This window comes from Melanerpes formicivorus, unplaced genomic scaffold (assembly GCF_026170545.1).
Source record: "Melanerpes formicivorus ecotype bairdi unplaced genomic scaffold, bMelFor1.0.p_v2 SCAF_16, whole genome shotgun sequence".
Classification (NCBI taxonomy): domain Eukaryota; kingdom Metazoa; phylum Chordata; class Aves; order Piciformes; family Picidae; genus Melanerpes; species Melanerpes formicivorus.
Window position 1 is genome coordinate 11,935,654 of NW_027142368.1, and position 22,531 is coordinate 11,958,184.

The window sequence follows — 22,531 nt, forward strand, 5'->3', positions numbered from 1 at the left end:
CACCCCTTTTCCTGTCACAAGAGACACTGCTAAAATATTTGTCCCCACCTTTCTTATTCTGGTGACAGCATTTTAGAATGAGGCACAGGTAAGGATCTGTCTGCAGCAGTTTGTTACCCCATGCCTGGGGGAACTTCACCCCACCCAGAGACACAAGGCTCCCTGGGGTAAGGCTTTCCCTTGCTCATCCTCCTTCATGAGGGTGGCTTGGGCCCACCTCTCAAGCCTAAGTCCATCTGGATGGCATTAGTTCCCTTCAGTGTCAACAGGACCACACAGCTTGGTGTCATCCACAAACTTGCTAAGGGTGCCTCAATCCCACTGTCCAAAGTGCCCTCAAAGATCTTAAACAGCACTGGCCTCTGTACCAACCCCTGAGGGATGCCACTTGTCACTGGCCTTCATCAGATCAATGTCCAAATGATCCCAACTCTGTGAGTGGAGCCATCCAGCCAATTTCTCATCCAGTGAGGGAACTGAATTCTTCTAGCTGGAGTACACACATCCCAAAGAGCCCAACTCTGGAACTGCAACCAGGCCTTTGGAGATGTACCTCCCAACCAGCCCAACCCTATAACTGCAACAAGAGCTTCAAAGAGGTCCCACTCAACCCACCCAAGCCTAGAACTGCAACCAGACCTTTGAATATGTACCTCCCAACCAACCCAAGCCTAGAACTGCAACCAGACCTTTGAAGATGTACCTCCCAACCAACCCAAGCCTAGAACTGCAACCAGACCTTTGAAGAGGTCCCCCTCAACCCACCCAAGCCTAGAAGAGCAGGCAGAGCTTTGAAGAGGTGAAGACCACCTGTTTATTATCCTTTATTACAGAGCAGGGTGCAACCATCCTGCTGCTAACGGAGTGACTTCATACTCATGTGAAAGTCCTTCTGTTTCAAATGGAAGACAACCTGCTACAAGGCATTGCTCCAACTCCTTTCATCACAAAGTGCTTTACAAAGTGACACTGGGGAGTAAAAACCCCACCCCACAAGCCAAAAGGTCTCCTACACCGAGAGAGCATCTCATGGCCAGTGCTGCAAAGCAGCCCTGCTGGTTGTGCAAGGTAGCAGCTAACGGCGCAGGGCGACGGGGAGAGGTCAGGGGAACAGCCCCAAAGGAGAGACTGCCAAGGACAGAATTCATCTGAGCTGAAATCTGCAGCTGGGGCAAGACCTTCCTGCTTTCCCCCCTTGAAAAACTGATATTAAATTGCTGCAGGCACCACCAAAAGAGAAGCAGGGTTTAGCACTAGCTCAAGACCCAGCCAGACTCTTACCCAGAGATGGATTATTTTCCCCCAGGATTTTACTCCACCTTTGAAACCTATTCCTCTGGTGAGGAGGAGGCACATCCACACACCCAGCTCAGGGTGAGCAGCACGAGGTGGGCTGCTCAGCTGGGGGAAGCACAGGCAAAAGTGGGGTGTCAACAACTTGGACTTGGGGGTCAGCCCTTTCTGAGCTGAGGAGGGGGATTCAAAGCTCGTGTGTATTGCCAGGAATGTGTTCTCCCAGCTCTGAGGATGATGTAGCTACTAACCCTTGGCAAACAATCCCATATTGCTGTGAGGAGAACCCTGAGGAGCAGCTCAGGAGCACACTGTGGGCATGCTGAGAGACAGGAAAGCTTGGGCTCCTGGGGCTCTTCCACAGAGAGATTTTTCAGAGCTGCTGTGAAGTTGTCCTGGTATTAAGCTCCAAATCAAAACCTTTTTCCCTTTCCTGCCTATTCTTTCCTGCCCTGGACAAAAGCACAACTGCTCAGTTAATTTTCTTCCACTGAAGACAGAGCTCCTACTGTAGGATCTCCCAGGAGAGGATGAAACTTAACAGAGCTGGGGATGGTGACCTGGTTCTGGGCACCAACTTGCTGAGATGGGAGTTCTGATGATGGCAGAGGGGTGAGGGTGACAGGGCAGTCAGGAGTGCAGAAATACCACATGAGATGAAACCTCCAGGGTGGGTGATGGCTGAGCTGATTCCAGAGCCACTGAGGAAAAGGCTAAACTGGCTACAAAACACTGTCATGGCTTTAGCACACTTCTGTGCAGGCAAGGCTGGGCCTGAGCTCAAAAGCTTTAGCTTTAGTGACATCCTTCCCAGAACATTTGGAGGTGTACAGGAACCACAGCCACAACCCTCAGGTGCACACAAAGACATCTCAGATCTCCTCACTGGAGATGGTAGAGCAGGAGAAGCTGGGTTTCCCCAGTGGCCATGGTTGCATAATAAAGGAGAGGAAATCCCAGGCTCTCAAGACTGCCTGGTCTGGGCATGCTCCTTCTGGAGACAAACAACCCAGCCTGGGACCATGGTATCTATTTAAACAGAGGGAACAACACTGCCCAAAGCTACCCTGAGAGCAGGAGCAGCTCAAAGGCAGCTGTCTGGGGGTGAGCTTTCTATCCAAGAGCACCACAGGGAATCTGTGCACCAAGGATTGTCACAGGGCACCACCTGTCAAGGCTCACATCTACCTGTGACAACTGCAGCAGATTCTCTAGACCAGGAGAAAGCACCCTGCAGACTGCAGCCAACCTGTGAGTGATGCAAATCCCCTGCTCTCCTTCCTCTGCTGAAGGCCCCAGGTGCACCAGCTCTGGCCATTCCCTCAGCCTGAATTACCCAGCACCAAACTGCAAGCTGAAACCAGAAACAAACCCCTCTTTGTGACTCAGCTGGCAGAGAGCTTCTCTTGCAGGCTCCTTTAAAAGGAGCAAGGAAGTGCTTAGATGAGGCTGTTCATGGCTCTCCATCAGATTATTGCATGCTGCTGGCACTGACAGGGTTGTTCAGGGAGGAAGTGGTCAGCAGGACCTACATGTGCAGTTGGGCACAGCACCCTCCACCCCAAAAGAGTGAGTGGAACAGATGGACAGACAGCCAGCATCTGTCCTGAAAGACAAAGAGAAGGTCCAGGACTCCTGCCTTGCACAGGGTTGGCCTCAGACTATGCCAAAGTAGACTGCATATAAAAAGAGAAGTTTAAAACCCAGGGATAAACAGGGGACAGGGATAGACAGGGGACTCCATAGAGGACAGTCTGTAGGCAGCCACCCCAGAGCAGCCAGGGCCAGCCCAGCTCTGAGGGGGGAGCTTGGCAGCTGCTTCCCAGTCACAGTTGGAGAAGTTGGACAGCTGAAGGTGGAACTTGTGCTTCTTGCTCCTTGCTTAGCTTCAGGCAGAGGGAGGGTGGGAAAGGAGAAAGGCCCACTGCAGGAGAGGCACTGCTTCCTCTGGCTGGCATTTGACAAGCCCTTCACACAGGTGCAGTTTCCTTCCAGGCTCAGGCCTCTGCTCACATCTCACTGGGATAAAACCCAAGCTTGGCCACAGACATCTCCCTCCGGAGCCTCATCACCTCCCAGTACATCAGCTCCACTGCAAGGCAGAATGGGTGTGGGGAAGGGAAGGGAGGGAGAAACCAAGCAGAAACCAGTCAGCAAGGCAGAGCTGGGGACACCACCTCACGTCATGCTGTGCTCTCAGTGCAGGCTCATCCCCACAGTGAGGGAAACAGCCTTCTGCTGTTCATCCAGCACCTCTATCAGGTCACCTCTTACCAGTTCCATCCCAGGGCAAAGGACCCAACAAGCTGATGAGCAAGGAATGGGAGTATCTGTTCCTCCTGCTCATGCTCTGGTGTCATGTAATTGTTTCTCAAAGACACAGGGCGTTCAGAGTAGCCCAAACTGGCTCCAGTCCTGCCACAGGACCTCTTAATTCCTCCCTTCTTGCCCCACAGAGAGCAGCCCCACCTCAGCCAGGTACCAGCCCCTCTTACCATCCTGCCTCACCAAGCCTTGCTGGATGTAGCGAATGTAAGTGAAAAAGTTGCACACCGCAGTGATCTGAGGGAGAGAGAGAGACAGGAGTCAGCTCCTGGCCTGCATCAGGAATAGTGTGGTCAGCAGGAGCAGGGAGGTCATTGTGCCCCTGTACTCAGCACTGGTTAGGCCACACCTTGAGTCCTGTGTCCAGTTCTGGGCCCCTCAGTTTAAGAAGGACATTGAGACTCTTAAATGTGTCCAGAGAAGGGCAACAAGGCTGGGGAGGGGTCTGGAGCACAGCCCTGTGAAGAGAGGCTGAGGGAGCTGGGGTTGTTTAGCCTGGAGAAGAAGAGGCTCAGGGGAGACCTTAATGCTTCTACAACTACCTGAAGGGAGGTTGTAACCTGGAGGGAGTTGGTCTCTTCTCTCAAGCAACCAGCACCAGAACAAGAGGACACAGTCTCAAGCTGCACCAAGGAAACTTTGGGCTTGATGTAAGGAGAAAGTTCTTCCCAGAGAGAGCTGTTGGCCACTGGAATGTGCTGCCCAGGGAGGTGGGAGTCCCCATCCCTGAAGGTGTTCAAGAGGGGATTGGAAGTGGCACTTGGTGCTATGGTTTAGTAGTCCTGAGGTGTTGGGTGACAGGTTGGACCTGATGATCTTTGAGGTCTTTTCCAACCTTATTGATTCTATGATTCTATGAACTGCCTGGCCTGTCAAGGGGCTTGCACAGCACCCAGCAGGGCAGCTCTTGGTGTTCAGCACCTGAGAAACACTGTCATGCACCACCAGATGGAAAGAGGTAGGAAGAAAGTTGGTTAAAAACAAAAGGGTCATCCAACTCCTGGGCATCTGCAATCCCATCTCAAGATCCTGCACTGCCCATGAGGCACACAGTATCACAGTATCACCAAGGCTGGAAGAGACCTCAAAGACCACCAAGTCCAACCTATCACCACAGACCTCATGACTAGACCATGGCACCAAGTGCCACATCCAATCCCCTCTTGAGCCCCTCCAGGGACGGTGACTCCACCACCTCCCTGGGCAGCACATCCCAATGGTGAACGACTCTCGGTGAAGAAACTTCTCCTCACCTCGAGCCCAAACCTCCAACACAGAGCAGGAACTCCAATCTGCAGCAGATCTGAGATCAGAATTGATCCCTATTGAATGTGGTAGCAAAGTCCATCATCTTCTTTCCCAGGAAACCCTTGGAGCTAAAGGTCTGTTCAGCAAACGTGAGGGAGGGGGCTCCGGGTGCTCCTGGCACACCAGAGAGATTCGCTGCCAGTGACAAAAAAAGAGTCCCTGCACAAACCCAACTTTTGGCCTCAGAGATTGCAGGGTCAGCTCTTTTGGTAAGCAACTCAGGAAAGAATAAACTTCTCTATCTGAGCCTCAACAGCAACACTAACAAAATCATTCACCTTCTCCCTCCCCTCCAAAGAAAGGGCAGCTTGTTCTTGTAACCATTCGAGTCGCTGCTCTGGAGCCAGTAACAAGAGCCAGCATTTAAGGAGCAGAAAATGACTGTGTTTTACAAAGGAGAATTAAAAAATAATAACAGAGCAAAACAATCAAAGCCCTGTCCTGAAGCAAGCCATGGGAAGCAAACACACTGAAGACAGGCTGGCTGAAGGAACAGAAGGCAGAGCGCCAGGGCAGGAGGCAAGGCTGGAGACCCGCACCCCCAACTATCAACCAAGAGCCACCCCCACCTCAGGAACAACCTCAGGCCCTGACAGCTTGAGGGCTGAGCCAAGGGCTCCTCCATCTCGGGGTTCAGAACAGTTCTGGAGGATCAAAGCACCCTGGGAAGGTGGAAGACTCACCCTGGCCCTGCAGGATGGTGAAATGTAGTAGTAATTCCCAGAGTCCCCCAGCATGATGCGGTGCTTGCAGGTCCTGGGAAGGTCACTCAGAGCACATTTCCTGCAGGCAAGGAGAAAACACTTCAGCTTCAACAACTCAGTGGCATGGCAGAGAGCAGCACCTCAGCTACCTCAAGACCACCCCCAGGTGGGAGCTCAGAAGCCAGATGCTGTGTCAGTTCAGCATGAAGAAGGAAAACCCTTGGTTGTTAGGAACCTTTTGCTCCTTGGAGGACTCCATAGTCGGCAAGCCTGGGTGCCCTTAGGCTAAATACCTGGAACCAGGAATTATTCCACACCCCAGCCAGCCAGGGCTGTACCCTTGTCCTGGCAGACAGCCCCAAGACAAAACCACAGAACATATGAAAGAGCTGGGGCTGCAGCAGAGTCTGACAAACGTCAGCTGCTCTCTGCACATCTCCTCCACATCCCAGGCAAGGCTTTTGCTGAGGGAATTCTGCTCAGGGGGATCAGCTTTCCCAGGGGGATGCAAACATGCTGGCTGGGGACCAAATCCAGGCTCAAACCAGGCAAATCCAGCATTTGAGCAGAACTGGCTCATGCCAAGAACTCAAAACAAGCCACACTGCAGGTTTTATGCCAGGCTCCTCACAATTAATTTGGGCCCAATTTGAAGCTACTCGAGTTGAAGCCACACAGAGTGACTTGGGGCTTATGACAGGACAAGGGGTGGTGGTTTGAAACTAAGAGAGAGATTTAGACTGGATACATGGAGAAGGGAGAAATGTTTCACACTGAGGGTGGTGAGACCCTGGCCCAGGCTGCCCAGAGAGCTGGGAGCTGCCCCAGCCCTGGGCACCACTGCAGGTCAGGTTGGTTGGGGCTCTGAGCAACCTGCTCTAGCTGGGGCTGCTCCCTGCTGACTGCAGTGGGCTTGGATTAGATAACCCCTAAAGGTTCCTTCCAACTCAAAGCATTCTATGAGTTCAGTAGGCTTTGGGTAAGGTTTGCAGCTCCTAAGAACCCTGATGCAGACATGCAAGCTTGGCCTCAGGTCAAGCCAAGAAAAGTCTTTTGATGATAACTCAGCTCCCAGGTAGACCACCAAAAGACATCAAAACCAGCAAAGGTGCAGCATGTCTCTATTTCCTTGCCACTTCCTTCTGTTATTTGCAAGACAAGTGGCTCCCAGGAGCAGACAGCTGCCCTTCCTTCAGCACCAGGGAAGCTGTGAAGCAGAATCTCCTGCTGTGTAGTGACCACGCTCCCCAGAGACTCAGTGCCTGCGTGGGGGGAAGAGGGACAGCAAAAAACATTGCCCTGTGGGCCATGGAAGATGGCAACACACAGGAGGCAGCTGCCTTGGAGAGCTGCTGAGCATGTCTCTGTGCTTGCTCTCCACTGCTGCCAAGGCTGTTAGCTGTGGAGGAGCATTAGCTGTGAGAGGAGGCAGGGGCTGTAAGTGTTAGATGCAATGAGAAGGAATTATCAACCAAGCATGAAGACAACCTAAGAAGATTAAAGTCTCAGAAGGTGCAGGATGACCAATACTCTTGCAAGCAAGACACCTTCAAGAGGTCCCAAATTTGAGCATGGCAGCAGAATGGGGGAAACAAACCACCCAAAAGACTCCTGTTGGTGACTCTTGGCTTGGTCAGTGCCCCTTGGTCTAACCTCAGCTACCACAACTGTAGCTAGAAATAACCTAAACCACAGCATTTGGACACTCCACACCCCCCAGGGCACTCTGCTGGGCACACCAGCATGAAGAATCAGTTGTGCCCAGCACCTCCTGGCCAGCATTTTGCTCTGATGCTGTGTAGGTAATGTCAGAGTGGCCAACTCACTCCCTGCCCTGTCTAGACTCCTCAGATTGTGGCACTGAGGTGTGTAGGGTACAGACAAGTAGGACTGGTAGGTCCCAGCTTGGGCAGGGGCCCCCAGCTTGGGCAGGGGCCCCCAGCTTTGGGCAGGGGCCCCCAGCTTTCTCCTTTCTGGTCCCACCATATGTCCAAAAAGTTGCCACATTAAATCAATCAATCAATCAGGGTTTACAGGTAGAAATCAGAGGGGACCAAATTCCTTTGGGATCCTTCATGGCCAATCAACTGGCCTTGCCTCCCTGTCTGGGTGGCAATGAAACAGGGTTAAAAACCCAAAAGTTAGCTGAGTTCAGCTCCAGCCTCAAAGCTGCTACATTGCACTAAGTTAGTAACTTGTTAATGGATTAGAGATCTTTGATCACTGGCTTCAAAACAAATCCTTCACTTACGTTACAATCTGTGACCGGAACCCACTGTGGAGAAACAGAAACAAGAATCAAAAGGAAACAGACAGAGATAAACACAGGATGGGTTGTTCTTGGACCAGGCCTGACACAGGCTCGTGGAACAATCTGCCCCAGAGAGGACAGAACAGGCAGAAGAAAGCTGCCTGTGAGCAGCATTTGCTGTTAGAGGCACACCTTTGCTCTGCTGGGAGGAAGAACAAAGAGAGAGGGCCCTGACTGAACTTAAAATTCCACAGCTGAATGGAATCCCCTCTCTCCATCTGGAATGCTGTGGCCCTGCTCTTCTTTGAGGCAATCTCAAGCTGTCTGTCACACCAGATACAGTCCCACAAGCCCTGCAGCAGCCACAGTTCTAATTCTGATGGCAATGTGACAGCATCAGGTGGGGAAGATGATACACAGCAAGAGCTCTTTGACCTAGGCTCAAAGCCACACACTGCACCAGCAAAGTCAGGCTTACAAGGTGTGCTCAAACCCCACCTGATGCAAGACCAGGAGATAATGCAGCTTTGACTTAATCCCTTCACCCTAGAGTGTGGACAAATGCTGCCTCAGAGGACATTAAACAAGTTGCTACCTCAAAGTGGAAACCAAAACCCCTTCTCCCAGGTCAAGGGCACTGCCACATCACCAGAGGATCCCCCAAAAGGAGTCAGCTACAGCACAGCAGCTGAGCTACAGCAGAACACCTCTGAGCTGTTCCACTCAGCCGCCTGAGCAAGGCCTGCCCAAACGCCACTAGATGCTACAAAAACACCAAGAGAGCAGAAAGAGGGTTCCTTACTTTGGGCCACCACACTCTTCTGCTGGCACCTTCACCACAGGCAGGCTCTGGGAAGCCACTGGCTCGATGGTGAGGGTGTTCTGCTCCACAGCCACTCGCACCAGCTCTGACAGCTGTGAGAGAGACGAAGCAGTGCAAAGGTCACCTCCGGCGCGGAGCAGCTCCGGCGCCGCTGGACCGAGCGGCTTTTGCCCTCCTTTCCCCAGCACTCACCTCCTGCTTTGTGAAGTCCAGACAAGGGCCTATATCTTCTCTATAAATTCTGTCCAGGAAGGAGCAGGATTTATCCAAAGTTGGAGATTCCTTCCAGGCCTGGAACTCAGCAAACAAAATGGAGTCGACCTGTAGCACATGTCCAGGAGGAGCAGGAAGAAGGAGAGACAGCACAGCAGGTTACCTGCATAGTAACAGATACCTTCGAACTACAGAAGATGTGTTTTGGCACCTAGAAAGGCTCAGACATCACAGAAGTGTCTGAAGGAAGCTGGCTTGCTCCAAGGATCCTCAATCTCCCTCCCATCAGCAGTTCTGTGCCAGACTGCTGCAGTCATACTGGGCTTACTCTGCCAGAAAGCTGCAGGCACCTCTCTGAGCCATCTTCCTGGACAAGAAACCACCACACAGCCATCAAACAGACCAGATGCCCACACAGCCCATGGCAGGAATGATGACAGCAGCTGAACAGCAAAGCAGAGTGGCAGTGGCAGCCAGGAGATGGGAGGCAGAACCCTTCTGTAAGGAAAGGACTGCTGCAGGCAAGGACCAGCTGGGAAAAGCTGAACAGCAGGACTACACTCAGTGAGCCCCAGGCTGAGCTCACAGGGTATTGTCAGCTCTGGAGAGACCACACCAAGCCCAGCCCTCTGGTGTTTGGGGAGCTGCAGAAGTAATGGGAACACTGGGCAGCCACACAGGCTTGCAGAGGAAAGCTGAGTGTGGGAATGGTGTCTTAAAGGGAGCTCCAAGCGTAGCTTTCCCCAGTGTAATGTCTGCTTATCTCCTTTCACAGGTGGCCCCACAAGCACAATCACTGCTCAGCAGAAAGCAACTCATGGTAGAGCTTGCTCCTCATCACCTGAGCCATCAGTGAGGTTCTCTCCATCCCTGTCTGGCTGAAAATAAATCCTGGAGACTCCCTGGGACCTGGCATTTAAACCTCAGAGGGATCCTCAGTGGAGCCACCAACCTGACTGACAGGGCATCTCCTTAAAGGGAGAGTAAATCCTGTTACAGCTGCTGGAAGGGCAACCAAACCCAAGGAAACCCTGCTGAGCAACACAAAGAATGGAAGTGAAGAGAGCTGAAGGAAGTCTGGGTTCCAGCACACTCTGTGCTAGGGAGACTGCCCACCTGGTACCAGGAGACAGCTTCAGAGCCAGGAGATGGGAAAACAAATTGAGGAAAACCCAACCCCCAAAATCAAAGCAAATGGAGGTGAGCATAAAAGGCAGCTAGAACTGAAAGGCTGGAAGTGAGAGAGGCAGATGGCTCCCACCCATCCCCAGTGCTGTCCAGAAAGGTTACCTGCTGCAAGGGTGAGGAAGCATCTGCCCCCAAGGCCTGCCAGGCTGGTTCATAGGTGAGCTGGACAGCTTTCCCAGGGATGATACAAAGGAGCAGAGAGAGGAGAGCAGGTAACCCAGACTTTGAGGGCAGAGGAAGAGACAGACAGTGAAGGGAAAGGTTTAGAGAGAAGAAGAAGAAGAAGAAGAAAGGGAGGTAAAAATCACCAGACAAACCAGAAGACACAAAGAAAGGCCCAAGTCTTTCCTTCCAGGGAACAAAGCAGGCTGCTCAAGGCATCACAGGGCCACAAGCTACACCTTTTGACTTCAGCTTGAGGTGCAACAGGGAAAGAGAAATTCTGCCATTTTTAGGCTCAGTTTAAGAGGAGGCACATCTCTTCCACAGAGCACCAGCTCCCCTTTGATCACCTCCCACAATGGTCACCAAGGAATCTGAGAGAGGGAGAACAAACCCCCACCTTTGATAAATAAAATGACTGGGTCACTCTGGAAGCTGGAGCCCTGAGATTTTTAAGCCCCAGGATATCTGCACCAAGTGGAAGTTACCTACATGAAGAAAGGACAGGTCCAAACCTGTCACTTGCAAGAGCCAGAGTTTCTCTGCCCAGCTCCTTCCAGTGAGGAAGGAATTAAAACTATATGGCCTGCAGACAAGGGGAAGAAGAGTGACATGCCCAAGAGCACTGAGTGGCAAAGACAAGTCAATGGTGCCCTTGTGTTCAAGCCAAACTGGGCAGAGAAGCAACAACAGCAAACCACTCCAGAGCAGCAATGGACTCAACTGCCAACACACAGCAGAACAACCAGCTTCTGCTCAGCAACTCCTGACATATCCACTCTCAGCACTGGTAACTGTCCATGCCCTCCAGGGATCCCTCAACTGCTTCCTCTAGCAGCTGGCCTGACACAGCCTTCACCACGTTTCCCAGAAGGGGAAATCTCCACAAACAGAAACCCTCCAGAGCTTGCCTCAGCACACATTTGGAGAACATGCCAGATACTGCACAGGCAGCTTCTCCCAGCACTGAACCCAGAGCTCTCCAGAAAGCCCAAGTTGGAAGCTGCACAGCTCCCTGAGCACAGTGGGAGCAGCAGCTCCAAGCCCTCACCCACCTCTTTGTGTTCATGACTGACTGGCTGTGGGGTCACATTCTGGCTGGCAGCCGAGACCATTGCACTGCTGGTGCTTTTGTTTCGTCCATGACCCTTCCTGAAGACAGCTTTAGAGGGGCTCTGGAGCTGAGGGTGTAGCTCCCTGTTTGGAGAGGAGGGTGTGGATGTGATCACCAGTGTCTTCAGAGCCGTCACCTCTGCCTGCAGCATGTCGATCTGAGGAGACAGAGCAAGGGTCACAGCACCTTCAGCACTCCCTGAGCTCAGGCTTAGTGCACCCCCACACACACCAAAGCCACAGGGATCCAGCTACAAGCCCAGGCATGAAGCCTTCTCCCCATTCTCCCCAGTGCCCACCATCACCCAGAGTTTTCAACAGGAGCCACTTGGGAACCCATCCCTCTGCCTCTCAGTCTGAGCATCACAGAATCACCAAGGTTGGAAGAGACCTCAAAGCTCATCAAGTCCAACCTGTCACCTAAGACCTTATGGCTACTAAACCATGGCTCCAAGGGCCACATCCAATCCCCTCTTGAACACCTCCAGGGATGGGGACTCCACCACCTCCCTGGGCAGCACATTCCAATGGCCAACAGCTCTCTCTGGGAAGAACTTTCTCCTCACCTCAAGCCTAAACCTCCCCTGGCACAGCTTGAGGCTGTGTCCTCTTGTCCTGGTGCTGGTTGCCTGGGAGAAGAGACCAACTCCCTCCTGGCTACAACAACCTTTCAGGTAGTTGTATACAGCAAGAAGGTCTCCCCTGAGCCTCCTCTTCTTCAGGCTAAACAATCCCAGCTCCTTCAGCCTCTCCTCACAGGGCTGTGCTCCAGACCCCTCCCCAGCCTCGCTGCCCTTCTCTGGACACCTTCAAGTGTCTCAATGTCCTGCTTGGCTCCAGACATTCTTAGACAAAAATAACCAAGAAGAAACTTCTCTTTCCTCAAGAAGAAACCAGCTGAGCAGCACTGTAGTGCAGCCTTGTCAGGGAATTCCAACTCCCCAGCTCCCTGCTCAAACCATGCCCGGGGCTTAGCACTTCTCTGGGGTTTCCCCTGGCACCCACCTCTCAAAGGGGACCTGGATAAGCAGCAGACAGCAGAGACACCTTTCCCCACCACACACTCAGTGGAGAGGGAACAGAGCAAGTGCAGCACCTCAGAGAGCCTGAGCTGCAGGTTCTCATTCAGGTTGGACAGGGACAGCACCAACCTAGCAAAGAGATAAAGTCACAGAGAATGTTCTCACCTTGCCCCGTGCCTCCTTCAGCTGTTTCTCTGAGGCTGCCTGTTTGGTGTTGGCTTCTCTCACCATCTTGTGTGCTTCCTGGAGCAGAGAGAATTTTAGTCTGCCTGCTGCAGCCCCAACCCATAAAGCCACCAGGGCAGGCCAAAGCTCTGCCACACCTTGCTCTGTGCAAGAGAGCAGGGTGCAGACATCACCACCACATCCAACAGCTGTAGTGGCAGCTGTGAGGAACCTTCCACCACAATTCCCCAGAGAAGGCTCCTGGTGCCAGGGCCTGAAGGACATCCCTGTTCTAGGAGTGCAGCTGGCTACACTGAAGAGTTAAGCTGGCTGAGTCCAAGGTCATCTCTTTCACTGATAAGAGCTGCTGTGAAGAAAGCCAGAGGCAAGGGCCTGCCTCTCCATGCCCTTGAGAACTGCCTCAAAGCTGAGGCTTTAACATTAGCACCACTTGTGCCACATCACAGCTGTGGCCAGTCCAGCAGCCCTGTCACTCTGACCCTGACTCAGACCCACTGAGCCTCAGCCCTGTGTTGCCACTGCAGACTTGCTGGTTGATCACTGGACAGTCTTCTGTCCCTGGTCACTGCCTGAGGCACAGATCCTGATCCAGGCTTGCTGCTCCATGTCTTGGATGAGGTCACTGCTCTTGCTCGACTTGTTGTTGCACTTTGCTCCCACTTCCCATGTGGAGCAGCCAGCCCTCAGTGCTCCAGACAGGGCTGCAGCAGCAGGAGCTGGAGCTCAGGTGGGAGCCAAATGGCAGAGCCTGGCCTCAAATCATTTCCCTCAGAAGAAGGGAGCAGTGTGAGTCCCAGCTGGAGCCTCCCCACAGCACTGTCTGGAAGCAATGTGCCCACAGCCAGCAGAGGAAGGGGACAGGCCTCAGCTACACTATCTCTAAGCTCACCCTGAGCCCAGGCAGCCAAATCTCCAGGAGGGGGATGCTCTCTTGGCCCTCACACTCAGCACCAGCCTGTGTTTCAAAGGTACAGGTGGGCTCTGGCTTTCCTCACTGCCTAGTCAGGGCTAGACATTAGAGCTGCTGGTAAAAGGGATTTTGCCAGACAGAGCTTGGCAACAACCAAGCTACCAAAAAACCAACCAACAGAACTTCTGAGCATTCACTGGAACAGAGACTATGAGGACACCCAGCTTGTTCCACCCCATGCAAGGGCTGACACAAGCCAGGGAGTGAGGGAATTACCTATCTCACACAGCAGCTGCTGTCCAGAACACAGAGCAGGCATGGAAGTGTGACAGGGAGCTGCTTAGCTCCACTTACAGGCACCACCACATGGGTCTGTACATCTGGTAGCAAAACCAAATAACTGCTGTGCTCTTTACACCACCCCACAGCTGCTAGGAGGAGAAAGAAGTGCATGAAAATGCTCCCCAGAAGCAGGTACAAGCCCCTGCTCTGAGGTGCTGCCTGCAGCACTGCCCAGCTCTGCTTCTCCAAGAGACAAAAAGCAACAGGGGAAAGGAGGAAAACTAGGAGGAGATGGCTGGAAATTCAGGGAAAGCCTGTCTTAAAGGAGTTGGATGTAAGCTTAACTTAAGAAATGATGGGAAAAGGAAGAGGGTGGAACCTCAAACAGGCTTGCTGTTAACTCCTCTAGTTCCTGCTCCAGCTGTTCTCTGACTTTCGACAGTCTCTCACATTCTTTGTCCTTCAGCTTCAGCTCCTGTGGAGGAAATGGGAGAGGCAAATGTGAGCTTGCAGCAGGCCCCAGCAGCACTGATGCCTGTTGGCCTCAACCTGTCAATCAGAACCTTTCCCCCCCCCGCCCCCCAGCACAGGTACCCAGCCCAAGGCTGCTGCCACTGAACTCTGTACCATGCTCCGTGTCACCAAAGCCATCACTCCACAAACTGCAGCAGCTTTTCAGGCTGGAATTGCTCCTTTGCCATTAGCAGTGATCACTGCCTGCCTCAAGCTGCTTTCTACAGCAGCTTTGCAGGACCAATTTCCAGGCTTTGGGTCAACCCAGGAAGTGATGTCCTGCCCCAAAACACTTCACGGCCACCTCAGCTCAACCTCCCTCCTATTCTTCCTGCTCCAGTCTGTGGGACAGCCACATTCAGACCCTAATCCCCTCAGCACCACTTCTAGCTGCTCAAATCTGTGCTGCCACCCTCAGGAGCCCTCCCACCCTCTGGGCCTTACCTTTTGTGCTTTGTGCAGCTCTTCCTTCAGGAATTCAGAGCCCTTTTCACGGATCTCCACCGAAGAGCTGCGCAGACGCGACACGTTGAGCTGCTCGGTGGACTGGGTCTCACCCACACCTCCAGCATCCTGGCATCCAGTCTCTGGCTCCTCCTTGCTGCCGTTGGATGGCATCAGTGGCTTCCAGCGTCCCACAGCTGCTTGCTTCTGGTTGTCTTCCTCAAAACTGGCCTTGCTGTGGGGGACCAGCACAGTGAGACTTGACATGGGGGCAACCCACAGCCTCCTTCTAGCGCTCCAAGCACATCCACCTCCAGCCTCCCACAGGCACTGAAGGGAAACAGGGAGGGTGACAGTGTATGAAGAGGGCAGGATTGGCTCAGCCCGGTGCCCAGCAGCACCAGATCCTTCACCCTGCACACAGGCACTGCCTCCCTATTGAAGTGCTTCACCCTTCTGCCAGACCAGCAAAAGAGGAGGAAATTCTGGTCTGCGATAAAGACTTTGGGGGAAATCTCCACTTCTGTCCTGGGAGCTGTAAGAATCAGCCTGTGATGTCCAGCCTCATGGGGCTTTTTACCTTTTACCTCAACCAGCATGGCCCAGATACTATTGACTCAGTATAGAGGAGAACTAAGGATAGGTGCTCCTGCAGTCCTGTTCTCACCTGCTTTCAGAGAGAACAGGATGCAGCTGGGCTGCTCAGGACTCCAGTATGCATCCAGTAGACCAAAGTGCAGAGACACTGGCCATGGCCAGGAAAAGTGAGACCAGCTCTCCTGTTTTCTAGTAACACACAGACCCTAATCCCCACCCCAGTACAAACCCAGCCTTCTTCTCCCCCAATTCCTGCTTCAGAGGGGAAGGATCTATTTTATCCCACTGGTCCTCCACAGAGCTATATAAACCAGTGTATTTCCACTGAGCTCAGCTGAAGTCCCATGTTGAGTTTCAGTGCCTGGCAAGCAGCAGTGCTGATTGTGCTTCTGCCAGGAAAGGTTGGACCAGATGACTCTTTAGGTCCCTTCCAAACTGGGATTCCATGAACTAGAAAGAGGAAACAGGAGGAGTGAACCAGGCCACTGTTCTCCAGTGCTCAGCAGGGCTTTGTCAACAGACTAACACAGACCATGGAAGAGGCTGAGGAATTTAGGAGGCTGTGCAGCTGCTTGAGTAGGAAAAGGCAGGCTTCAGTGGTGCAGAAAGGGCACCACAGTCTCAGTGTTGCTAGAGCACAGGCATCACCCCTTCTTCACACACTGAACTGTCCTCATGTGCTTCACTTGCCACTTGAAGCCAGTGGGAGCATGACCAAGGCTTGCAGACACAGGCTTCTATCATGTCCAGCCACCCAGCAGGACACACAGATCTGCACTGCAGATTAACCTGCTGCCAGTTATCTCTGGCTCACCAGCCTCAGCTGAGCTGGGGTGCTCTCCTCATCCATGCACAGCACCAAGCCCTCCTCCTGCAGACTCCTTCTTGCTCACTACCTTCTCCTGCAGAGAAGTTAGGAATAGAATCATAGAATCAGTGAGGTTGGAAAAGACCTCAGAGGTCATCAAGTCCAACCTCTCACCCAACACCTCCTGACAACTAAACCATGGCTCCAAGGCCCACATCCAAGCCTTTTCTGAACACTTGGAAGACCAAAGAGGAGTCACCTGCCAAGTGGCAGCAGAGGCAAGGTGCAGAAAGTCACCTGCCCTGCCCACCCCAGGCAGCAGCTTTGGAGGGAGCAGCCCAAAATGAAGCCACAACTGTCCTGAGCTTCAGCTTGACCCAAACCCTCCTCTCATCTCCTCCTTGGCCAAAACCCTCCTGAGCTCCTCCCTGGCCCAAAGCCTCCTCAGCCATCCTCACTGAAGTTGTGTTCTGAAGAAATCTGGGGCCACTGATGAAGATGACACCTCCAGGTGAGACAGAGAGAGGCCACAGCAGGCACTCCAGCACAGCTAGAGCCTCACCTTCTTTTGGTTAGGATCATTTCCTCTTCTTCTCTTTTCCCAATACCTGTATTTTCCTCTCCTGAATTTGCCCTTCCTCCTGTATTCCAGCCAGGGAACTCTTCCCCTTCACTCCAGCCCCACACAACACAGCAAAGCCCAGACTGGGCTCATCTCCTCAGCCATGTGCAGCTCAACACAGTTTTGTTCTCCCACATCTCACTCAAAGCACTCAAACCATGAAGCCCAACTACTGACAGGCCTTTTTTCTCCTAAGTTGTGCCACCCATGGTGCTACCACATTTCCTACTCAAACTGCCCCCTTCCTGCCCCTTAAAGCTGTCTATGAGCAACAGGTGGCCACAGCCACCTCCCAAGAGGGAAAGATGAAGCAGCCACAGGAAATCACAAGTGGAAAACTCTCTGAAACCTTGGAAGGCAAAGGGCTGCCACACCATGCCAACATGACTACAGAACTGGGGGGTGGGGGGCAGGCAGTAACAGATTTTGCTGAGCCATCTGTTGAGCAAAAGCACCAGAAAGATGGTCAGAGCTGTGCTGAGGAGGTAGGAAAGGACAGAACTGAATTAGTGACCCATTAACTTCATGTTTTTTACTGAAGGCTCCCTGGGAAGATCTAAGAGGAGAGGCTCATCCTGGTGAAACTGCTAAATTTGGAAGTGTGCAAAACAACATACAAGGGTGTGGGGGGGGAAAGGGCAAGAAAACACAATGAGTTTTGGCCAGAGTTAAAAAAAAGGAGTCAAGATAGCTCCTCCAAGCTAAGCTAACTCATCTCCAGCTATTCAGCATGCTGGGATTGCTTGATAAAAAGCAGTATGCACAGCCATGGAGGGGTATGGTTGACTGAGCCAGCCAGGGCCAATGGGAACTCCCAGACTGGGTAGGCACCTACAGTCTACAGGTGTGAGAGAGCACACAAGTGGGAACTTCATGGTGCACAGTGCCTGCTCTGGCCAGTTAGGCTGCTCTCTTGGCATCTTTGGCAAATCAGGGGGACAGCAGAACTGCAGAGAAGAGAACAAAAGAAATCACAGAATGGCTTGGATTGGAAGGGACCTTAAGGGGCATCTACTCCAACCCCCCCACCAGAGGCAGGGATGCCTCTCAACTGGACTCGGCTGCTCAAGGCCTCATCCAACCTGGCCCTGAACCCCCCCAGGGAGGAGGTAACCACAACCTCCCTGAGCAGCCTATTCCACAGTCTCACCACCCTTGTACTGAAGAACTGCTTCCTTAGATCCAGTCTAACCCTGCTCTGCCTCAGCTTCCAACCACTCCCCCTTGTCCTGTCTCTAGTCACCCTTATGGAAAGTCCCTCTGCAGCCCTCCTGTAGGATCCCTCCCAGTATTGGAATGCAGCCCTAAGGTCTCCCTGGAGCCTTCTCTTCTCTAGGCTGAACAACCCCAGCTCTCTCAGCCTATCCCCACAGCAGAGGTGTTCCAGCCCTTGAGGAAGGAAAAGGTCAACCAAAATGGTTTAGAAAGGTCAAGATTAGCTAACAGGGATTGCTTACCCAAACAGTGACATCTCTAATGGGATGAGGAGGTCTCCAACAGTAAGGAAGAGGAGGGAGGAGGGAAGAGAATGACTCAAAGGAAGGAATTAAATCCATTACAGATGGTGGGGATGTATGAGACCAATTCATCCCAGAGATCAGGGGAGGCTCTCTGCCATAGAGCAGGGGAAGCACAGAGAGGTGTGTTCAACACTGAAAGCATTTCTCAGTGGAAGCCCCTCTCTGCTGTGGACTTCCACGATTAGACAGGGTGAGCTGCAGAGAACACATCCCTCTGGGTTCTACTGCAGGAGTAGAAACACACCAAAAGGGCCCCAGCCAGTCAGAGCACCTCCTGCTTCTGTGATCAGAAGGAAAAAAAAATCAGAGCACAGTGGAAAAAAACAGAAATGAGAGATTGAAATCCAGGCAGTTAGTAAAAAAAGAAAGGCAAACCAAAAGCAGTTACTCCAGTGTATTTCCACAGGCTGTGGAAGAAAACTGAAGGACAAGGAGGAATGAAACAGTCTCACTCACACTCCAGAATGTCAAAGTACTTCAAAGCCTATCCTGGAAAATCATCCCATCTTTTACAAGGGAATAGTGGATTTCCTTGGCTGGGCTGGCTGCTGCCCAGCCAAACCTCAGTGTCCAGGGTACACCGGGGCTTTGAAACACAGCCCCTCAGGGACCACCCTGGCCACTTGTCCTCTCTCACTAGCACTGCTCTGACTGGTGGCTGCCTTCCTTGGTAAGATAGATCACACCCTAAAGGTCCCACACCAACACAAGAAATGCAAACTTCAACAAAACCAGACCCAGCACCCCACAACCCCTTCTAAAGTTGGATTCTGTAGAAAAAGCAAAAAAATGTGCAGGGTCTGCACTTTTCTTCCAGCGGGCCCCACATGTTTCCTGCAGCGCTGATCCCTGACAGGGTTATTTCCCATACCAGCAGCCCGGGGGGCTCTCCAGGTTAAGCGCACGTGGAGAGGAGCTGACTTGTCCATCTGGATCAGGACAGAAGCCTGGCTGCTGCTGGTCTGCACTGCTGCGGCGCAGCGCCGGTCCGCAGCCCGCTCAGTACCCCGAGAGGAGCTCGGGAAAGCTTGGCAAAGCACAGAGGATCACGGAATTGTTTTGCTTGGAACAGACCCTTAGGATCACTGAGTCGAACCATGAATCCAGCACTGCCAGGTCATCGCTGAACCACGTCCCTCGGCACCACATTGCTGGGTCTTTCAAACGCCTCCAGGGATGGAAAGCCTGCTCCAGCCTTCGAGTGAAGAAGTTTCCTCATGCCCAACCTAAGCCTCCCCTAGGGAAACGTGAGGTCGTTTCCTCTTGTGCTGCCACTTGCTGCTTGGGAGAAGAGACCAACAACCCCCACCTGGCTCCAGCCTCCTTGCAGGGAGCTGGAGAGAGCCAGAAGGTCTCCCCTCAGCCTCCTTTTCTCCAGGCTGAACTCTGACTAAACACCACAGCAGAGCTCTATGACAGCGATTCGTGTGCCTTGGTCTCCCCCGGCAGCCAGGAATCGTCCGCGGTGTCCTCGGGGCTGAGCACGGCTGCCGGCCGCGGTCCCTGCCCGCTCTGTGCCCTGCCTCCGCTTCCACACAACTGCCCCAGGCAGACCTGCAGCGCCCTGCGCCCAGCGGGGTCCGGGCTGCAAGGACACAAGGTGTTCACAGCGAGCAGCCAACCCCCCTGCAAACCCACGGGGAAACAGCCCGGCTGCCGCCCGCCAGACAGCCGCGTCCCAGCCCGCAGAGCCGCCCAGCCGCGGGGGTAAGCCCAGCCCGGGGGCAGCCCGGCCTGGCCCCCGGCTCGGCGCTGCTGACACCGCACGGCCCTGAGCCCGGCCGCCTCCCCCCGCCGCACACAGCTGCCCAGCTCCCGGACCTACCCCCGCCGCATACTGGGTCCCGCTGCCGCCGCTGCCGCCGCTGCCGCTGCTCACGGGGCAGGCGCGCCCGCCGCCGCCAACCCCATGTCCGGAGCCGTGCCCGGCGCGCGGCCCCGGCTGAAGGCGCGCTCCCGCTGCCTGCTGGGGACGAGGGGGAGCGAGGAGGGGGACACACCACGTGATGCCAGCGCGGCTCCTGCGCACTCCCGCCCCCTGCCGGAGCGGGCTGGGAGCGTTGAGCAGCTGAGGGTCCGCAAGGGGGTCCGGCCAGGCTGGGTCCGGGAGTGCGGCCAAGGGGCTGGGACCTGCGCTTGGGTCACAAGCACCCCATGAAGGCTCCAGGCTGGGGGCAGAGCGGCTGGAAACTGCCCAGTGCAGAAGGACCTAGGGGGGTTGGTGACAGCAGCTGGAGATGAGCCAGGGGGTGCCCAGGTGGCCATGAAGACCACCAGCAGCCTGGCCTGGATCAGCAAGAGTGTGGCCAGCAGGAGCAGGGCAGGGATTGTCCCCTGGGCTGGGCACTGCTGAGGCCACAGATGGAATCATGGGGTCCGTTTTGGACCTCTCACTCCAAGAAGGACATTGAGGAGCTGGAGCAGGTCCAGAGCAGGGCAACCAAGCTGGGGAAGGGTCTGGAGAAGAGGGCTGGGGAGGAGCAGCTGAGGGAGCTGGGGGTGTTGAGCCTGGAGCAAAGGAGGCTGAAGGGAGAGCATCTGGCTCTCTGCAACTCCCTGCAAAGGAGGCTGGAGCCAGGCAGGGGTTGGTCTCTTCTCCCAAGGAACAAGTGACAGGACAGCCTGAAGTTGCCCCAGGAACAGGAAACTGAGGAACAATTTCTCCCCACAAAGGGTTGTCAAGACCTAGAAGAGCCTGCTCAGGGTAGTGGTGGAGTCTCCATCTCTGGAGGGGTTTCAAAGTCATAGAGATGTGGTGGTGAGGGACATGGTTTAGTGGTGACCTGACAGTGTTGTGTTAATGGTTGGACTCCATCATCTTAAAGGTCTTTTCCAATCAAACCAGTTCTGTGATTCTGCTAGTCTCCTCATGCAGAAAGGCCTGGGCTTGTTAGTGGTGAGGGTCAGTGGGACTCCTCCACCAGGGTCTTTAAACTCAGTATTTTACCCTTCTATGAATGAGATGAGTCCCTTCTGTTGTTACTGAGCTTTGACCTTTGGATGCCAAGGTCCAGTTTTTAGCTCATCCTTCCACTGGCTGAGGGAGCAGGGTGGCTCTCCCTGCAGATGAGAGCAGTCATGTGGCTGCCTGTGCATGGAGGAGCGCCTTTGCCCAGGGCATACTCATCCTGAAAGCTTTTTTTCCTGGTTGCTCTTCTCTCCTAGCACAAAGAGGCAACAAGGGTCAGCCCCAGGTGATTCCTGGGGCATCTGGAAAGGAGTGATCCACTCCACATCCCACTGAAATCAAGAGGAGGTCTAGAAAGTTCACCCTCTCCCTGGGGCGTTACTTATGGGCAGTCAATTGCCAGTTGCATCACCGTGGGCTTCTCGCCTGCCCACCGAGTGCTCCAAGGAGTGCACAGCACATTGTCCCTGTCCCTGGGGTCATGTCTCCTGCTGGGAACAAAAAGGGCAAACCCCTCCTGCTGTTACCCCCAGTCCCACCTCTGGATTCATGGTGACAGTGCCTCCACTGGACCAAAACCTGCCCCTGCCATCACAGGTCAGCCTCAGAGTGTGGTTTCCATATTGGTTGCCCCATGTTTCCCACAGCATCCTACCTTGTCATTCTCCTGGGCTTTCCTCCAGGCAGAGGTGTCTGCTCCAAGGCCTTGTACTCAGGGGCAGCTGCCCCATCCTCTTCCTCACTGCCAGACACACCACCAAAGGCAGGTTCATTCGACATGATGATCCTCATATCCATTGCAGAGTGCTGTTGTAGCTACTACACATGGAGCAATTCCCTGTCCCAGCTTCTTGTGGGTGTCCATGTCATCTACAGCCCTGCCCTATCTCATGGCCAGGATCCACCACTCCATGCTCTGCAGTCTCAGAACAAAGTGTCCGAGGTGGCTGTAACCTTTGTTATCTTCAAGGAGCTTTTGGGAGGAGGGGAAAGATCTTCAGCTTTGCAAAGCAGCACCAGAAGTAATTAGTTTTTGTAATTATTAACTCCCAAGGCCTGGCTGGCAGGGACAGAGGGTCCTCAGATTAGAAAAGTAGAACTTCCAGGATCCAACAAAGGCAGGAAGAAGGAGAAGTGATAATGCAGACAGGGAGCATTAAGAGAGGATGTGCTGGAGATACTGAAACCCAACCACTTGCAAGGTCAGAGTTGCATGGAAGGATACATTTGTGGAGCCCCATTGGAGTTCTTCAGCCTGAACACCTCCTCCAGCACCCCAAGGAGACCCCTGTCACTTCTGAAACCCCTCCACACCATCCCCCATTGATCTCCTCTCACG

General features: G+C 53.6%; 1 protein-coding gene across 3 annotated transcripts; it reads right to left on the bottom strand.

Moving 5' to 3' along the window:
* Nucleotides 1–796: 796 nt before the first annotated feature.
* On the bottom strand, nt 797–22,307 carry RAB3IL1 (RAB3A interacting protein like 1). Of its 3 annotated transcripts, XM_068148134.1 has the most exons (12): nt 20,110–20,216; nt 14,738–14,972; nt 14,160–14,255; nt 12,568–12,645; nt 11,323–11,538; nt 10,208–10,327; nt 8,897–9,025; nt 8,684–8,796; nt 7,882–7,905; nt 5,610–5,709; nt 3,789–3,855; nt 797–3,385 (listed from the first exon to the last, which is right to left on the bottom strand). In XM_068148134.1, the coding sequence occupies exons 1-12, from the start codon at nt 20,118–20,120 to the stop codon at nt 3,303–3,305; spliced, it is 1,272 nt and encodes a 423-aa protein (XP_068004235.1). In that variant the 5' UTR covers nt 20,121–20,216; the 3' UTR covers nt 797–3,302. The 3 variants fall into 3 exon arrangements, with proteins under 3 accessions (XP_068004235.1, XP_068004234.1, XP_068004236.1); XM_068148133.1 differs by lacking the exons at nt 10,208–10,327; nt 20,110–20,216 and adding an exon at nt 21,848–22,307; XM_068148135.1 differs by lacking the exons at nt 7,882–7,905; nt 10,208–10,327; nt 20,110–20,216 and adding an exon at nt 21,848–22,307.
* Between the last annotated feature and the right edge of the window lie 224 nt (nt 22,308–22,531).

What these genes read in the sequence shown, in the direction of transcription:
- RAB3IL1 (XM_068148133.1), bottom strand. Translation starts at nt 21,990, where the DNA reads ATGGATATGAGGATCATCATGTCGAATGAACCTGCCTTTGGTGGTGTG. An exon ending in TCAGTCATGAACACAAAGAG is followed by an intron (nt 9,026 to 11,322) that starts GTGGGTGAGGGC and finishes CATGTGCTACAG; the next exon opens with GTCGACTCCATTTTGTTTGC. An exon ending in CACCATCCTGCAGGGCCAGG is followed by an intron (nt 3,856 to 5,609) that starts GTGAGTCTTCCA and finishes TCTCTCCCTCAG; the next exon opens with ATCACTGCGGTGTGCAACTT.